The following is a 5,525-nucleotide window of genomic DNA, read 5'->3' as shown; positions in this document are numbered from 1 at the left end:
ATGGTTAGGAAACTTAACCATCTTTGATTAACGAGCTAGTCAAGTAGAGGCATACTAGTGACACTATGTTTGTCAATGTATTCACACATGTATTATGTTTCCGGTTAATACAATTCTAGCATGAATAATAAACATTTATTATGAAATAAGGAAATAAATAATAACTTTATTATTGCCTCTAGGGCATATTTCCTTCATTTACACATCCGGACATATCATATGCGGTGCAACAGACTTGTCTGTTCATGCATCAACCACGGGATACGCACATGCAACTCATCAAGCGTGTTCTTCGCTATCTCCGGGGTACCACCCACTTTGGCCTTCAGCTATACAGTTCCTCCTCTCTTGATCTCGTGGCCTATACCGATGCCGATTAGGCGGGTTGCCCTGATACACGAAAATCAACGTCGGGGTTTTGTGTCTTTCTCGGCAACAGCTTGATCTCCTGGTCCTCCAAACGCCAGCCGACCGTTTCACGCTCCAGCGCCGAAGCCGAATACCGTGGCGTTGCTAACTGCGTTGCCGAATCATGTTGGGTCCGCCAGCTTCTCCACGAACTCCGGCGCCCTCCTTGTCGAGCCACCATTGTATATTGTGACAACATCAGTGCATCCTACTTCTCTTCTAATCCGGTTCAGCATCAGCACACTAAACATTTTGAGATTGATCTTCACTTCATCCGTGATCGCGTGGCACTCGGCGAAGTGCGTGTTCTCCATGTTCCGTCCAGTTCTCAGTTTGCAGACTTGTTCACCAAGGGGCTTCCTTCACAGGTCTTCACTAAGTTTCGATCCAGCTTGAACGTTCTTCCCAACGGCGTTCCAGCTGAGGGGGGGTGTTAACATGTATGTATGTAGTGCGCACGACTCCTCCTAGATTGTAGGATCTCGACTAATTCCCCCGGCCTGCGTGCCTTGTCCATGGGGTGTATATATGTAACACTCATGTATGTGGCATAACCAATTCATGAGAGCAAGTTTACTCTCCAACTGATATCTTGAGTAGCTTTTGAGATCGTGCTAGTGCAGATGCCAAGTATACTGATATTTTCTCGATATCAATATATTCCCTTTTAAAAATATCTCTAGAACATAATTGGGATGTATTTTTGGCGCTATGAGACTTACCACCGACGCAGCCTACGTACATATGGCTAGTGAGTGGTATTAAAAACTCGAGGTCACGACTTAGGGCATGTACAATGGTTGATGAGGCGGTCTTATCTTAAGTCTTGCATGTATTTTAGAGATGACAAAAAAATATGTCTACAATGGGTTATATCTTAGCCTTATCTTCAATAACTTGTCATTCCTTAAAACATGGTGAGACAAACTGTGCTAAGAGATCATCTCTTGTCTTCTCTTAAATAAGAGAAGACAAACCTTTTCTTATTAGTTCTCTCTCCTCCACATCATCATTTATCCTACGTGGCACTCCTAAGATAGCACCATTGTACATGCCCTTATATTCACGTGTGAATAAATAACAAACTATTGTCAACTCCTTGGCCGGAGCCTGTACCGGAACATGTCCAGAGCAGCAGCATTTTCGGCCGGGAGCCGGGATGGCTGGAGTAATCCGGGGCAGGAAGCCAGGGTGGCACCGACAAGGGATCACGTAGGAATGAGCTTTGCATTTGCTGATGGCGGTAGTGTACACCACCATCCTGTCGTGCCGAGATGGATCACGGTGGTATCAGCTCCAGCGAGGAAGGCGTGATTTATGTACTCTATATCCAACTGCACAGATCACGTGGCTCCAAGTTCGTAAGAAAACAAGGAGACGTCTCCCCCTTTTTCTTCCTTCTAGCATCTTTTGCCTCATTAAGATCTCTCTCCAGTCTTTCCTCGCTGTCTTTTTATATTATTAGTAGGACTACATATATAGGAGTATATGACAACCAATGCACCTGCAACACTACTCAACCAAGTAGCACCATTGCAAGATGGAGTATAAATTATTTTCCCTCTTCAAATTGAAGGGGTTTGGTGGATTCTAAATTTTTTTAAGGGGGTCTGGTGGATTCTAGATGAATGAGGCGAGTGAATTAATATAAGATACTCCCTCCGTTTTGGATATTTCAATATGAACTAACATACAGACTGAAATTAGAGAACAAACACATTAAATGTGTCTACATAGATCCGATTCACAAAAAGTTGAGAGATCTTGTATTTCTGAACGGAGGTAACAGTATTTGTTTTTTTGGTCTAATAACATAAGATAGACAATCCTGATGAAAAGTGAAGATCCTCTACAGTGTCGGCCTACAATAGTGCCAGGCCGTGATATAAGTCTCCATCGGACGAACCTTGCGTGAGGCCCCAGTATAAGCAAAAAAATAGACCGATTCTGAATTAAAGAACAAATCAGCTGGGGACCACAGCAACAAGTTCGGTGAACAAGTTTAATGATCATGACGATTTATAGGAAATACTTTTAAAATGATTACATGGCCACACTAATTCATGATGCGTCATCCAGATCTATCTTGCTTCTTTTCTATAATAATGGGCTATCTAGTTCACACAGGACTCTGCAACAAAATGATGACAAAATACCAATGGTGCACACCGACAAAGATCTATCTCACTAAAAGTAGGTTATAACTTACTGGATGCAATACAAAGTAATACAAAACACCAGACTGTTCCTATGAAAGCAGAGGAGACTGGAGCACTACTAATCTGCACTTATCTCTGCAGGTTCACAGATAGTTGGTACTGAATTGTTCTGAAACTAGGATTGAAAAACACATTAAACATATATAAACCACATATGGATGTCATACTCGCCTGCAGGAGGAACTCGACTATCAAATAAAAGATGATACACGAAGGCGACGTGCCAGCGGTAGTTAAAACACCACTTGTGAACTGACCCACAAGTCAAAATGGAGCGAGTAGTATCTCGGGAGTAAGGATTAAGAACCCATGTGACAGGCATGCCTTAACGGCCATCTCTTGCCTTATATTTCTATCATATTTGTAACTCCACTGGTGTATTGCCTTGTAAACCATATTCAATCAAGCAGCAGCAGCCTTCCTTCCATCTTCAATGAAATATACGGCCGATTCAGGAACCTGAAAGACAGAAAAGCAAGGAGTAACCAACATGAACAAAAAGAGTCTTGCTAACTTTAATCAGGTTATGGTGATAGGTCAATAACTGGTGAAGAACTAAATTAGTTGTTCTATCAGTGTTCAACCGCAAAAACATAATATCAGATTGTGCTACCTATTAGTCTAAAGCAGAATGAATCCTAGTTGAGATCCAGAATAACCAGAGTATTACGAAACATATTTCATTAAAATGGAACCTATATCAGCAATTGATGAAGGATTGATGAGGTTTGTTTGTAAAGTACAGAAGGTAAACCATAGGAGATTGATTCCACAAATTTACTACATAACCTTCTAAGCAAACATCAAATGGTCAAAACACCATTGAGCCAACCCCATTATCTATTACCATGTAAGCACCAACTGAATGCCAGATCCCCACAAAGCAACGTTGCTCTCCATTCCTATATATATACACCAAGCAGGAAGTAATAACTAATAAGTATTCCTTGACTTCTATAGTTTCACTTTCTTGGTCTGGAAGGAGATTACTGATTTGGATTTCCTAATCACTACCGCAAAGATAACATCAGTCTTCCGCGTGATGTGAACCCGAATGCATTGTCAAGTTGATCAGAATGCTAACGACGATGAAAGCATACATGACATGTAGACCATAATAAGATGCAGAGATGGATAAATTACATCTGGCCATGTAGCTGTAATGAAGTCCACAACATCATATGATATGTCTCCTTGGACATCGATTTGCTCCTTCTCAGTTGGGCCCTGGGGAACAGATTAAAGAGAGAATTAGACAAGTCCTAAATGAAACACTAAAAGCCTTCGTAGTTCCATAGATAACTGATTACCTTGACAACCGAAGCTCCAGTAGCAAACTTCTTTCCAAGCTTCTTCGAAGCATCACTCAGCTTTACACCTAAATGTTCAGGAAACATACACGATCTATTAAACTATGTCAAACCTTAATAGCGAACAGATAGTATCATCAAACTTCAAGGCAGGTTCAGCTCAAGCCTGGATCTAGCATCTACAGAGCAACCTCTTCCACAGAGTTCAAAATATGTTCATCTCCAATCTTTTTACTTCACTAGCTGCAAACAGTTAAGTGTACCACTCACCAAACAAATCCAGGCCTTTCACCACAGTAACACACTTGCGCTTGTTGCGGACAATCTTCTCAATAATAACCTCTTGCTTGTCCTACACATAAAAAGGGGCATTGGCATTCAAAAACATTGCAAGACAGGCATTCTACATTGGCCCGAACTCAAACCAGAATAACAAATCCTCAATTTCAGACTAGCATCTAGGGGTGAAGTCAAACACCTGGAAAGTGAACTGTGTAAAGTGTGCAAAGGGAACCAACCTTTTTCTTGAGCTTACCACCCGGCAGTCGTTTCACCTCTTCAGTCTTGGATGCCGAAGCACCCCCTGCAAACACAACACACATCAATTTGACAGAACATGTCCTAGTTCTAGGTTAAACAAATAAGAGGGGGGAGATAGCCAAAGCACGAGCTCACAGCAACCTGCGCTTGTGGAGCCGTCGGCGGTGGAGATGCTGACGCCCTGGAGGCGCTCGCCGACCTTGCCCACGTCCTTATCATCGCCACCTTCACAGATCAAACGAACCACCACACGCAGCATTAGAGAGCGGGACCGACACAAGGCAGGCGTAAACGAAGTGGGGGATAACAAGCGAGAAGGCTAGGTAGGTAGGTCATGGGGCAAACCGGAGGAGGAGGCCACGAGCTCGTCGGGGTAGACTCCGGGCGCGTGGGCGCGGAGCCACGGCTTGCAGCGCTCGAAGTCGGGGCCGAACTCGCAGTACTCCGCGGGGAGGCCGCAGACGCCGCAGTAGAGCACCTTCGCCGGGGCCGGCTTCTCCGCCGCCATCGCCGCCGCCGCCGGATTCGATCAGATCTGATGGGGAATGCTCGACGAGGTGGGCTGCGCGAATCTGTGTTGCCCTGCTCGAGTGCTCGTGGAGTCGTGACGGATTTGGTTCTGCTCGACGGATTTGGGTGCGATTTTTCTGGAATTTCCTATTTGACGCTCGCTGCGTCAAAATGTCGGGCAAACGCACAGGCAACCAGAGGCGAGCGATTTAAATGGGCCGGTCTGTTTAGGGATGTGTTTGGTTCAAGGGAGATGCTAGGGTGGCTAAGGGTATCCCTATCCAGCTGGTTAGGAATAGCCATTTTTTATGTTTGGTTGATGGATGAAGTTAGCCTATATTTTGTTTGGTTGTGAAGGATAAAGCATGGTTAGGATAGCCACTGATTTCCTGTTCCTTTTCCCCTTTCGGCTGATGTAGAACAAAATTAATCAAAGAACCAGTATTTTGGGGAGATTATTAAGTGAAACACATCAGTACACCATGCACACATATACACCACGCACACGCAAGAACGGCAAGCGCGGCCCACACGCCCG

At 44.1% G+C, this 5,525-nt stretch overlaps 1 protein-coding gene across 1 annotated transcript; it reads right to left on the bottom strand.

The window, feature by feature from the left end:
• Positions 1-2,568: 2,568 nt before the first annotated feature.
• Positions 2,569-5,163, bottom strand: LOC119275043 (translation machinery-associated protein 22-like). The gene is made up of 7 exons (XM_037555818.1): positions 4,823-5,163; positions 4,619-4,702; positions 4,456-4,520; positions 4,208-4,289; positions 3,938-4,005; positions 3,771-3,854; positions 2,569-3,086 (listed from the first exon to the last, which is right to left on the bottom strand). The coding sequence occupies exons 1-7, from the start codon at positions 4,983-4,985 to the stop codon at positions 3,030-3,032; spliced, it is 603 nt and encodes a 200-aa protein (XP_037411715.1). The 5' UTR covers positions 4,986-5,163; the 3' UTR covers positions 2,569-3,029.
• Between the last annotated feature and the right edge of the window lie 362 nt (positions 5,164-5,525).

The sequence above is a fragment of the Triticum dicoccoides genome, chromosome 3B, assembly GCF_002162155.2.
Source record: "Triticum dicoccoides isolate Atlit2015 ecotype Zavitan chromosome 3B, WEW_v2.0, whole genome shotgun sequence".
NCBI lineage: Eukaryota > Viridiplantae > Streptophyta > Magnoliopsida > Poales > Poaceae > Triticum > Triticum dicoccoides.
The sequence above is the reverse complement of the archived record's forward strand: the minus strand, read 5'-3'. Positions and strand labels throughout refer to the sequence as shown.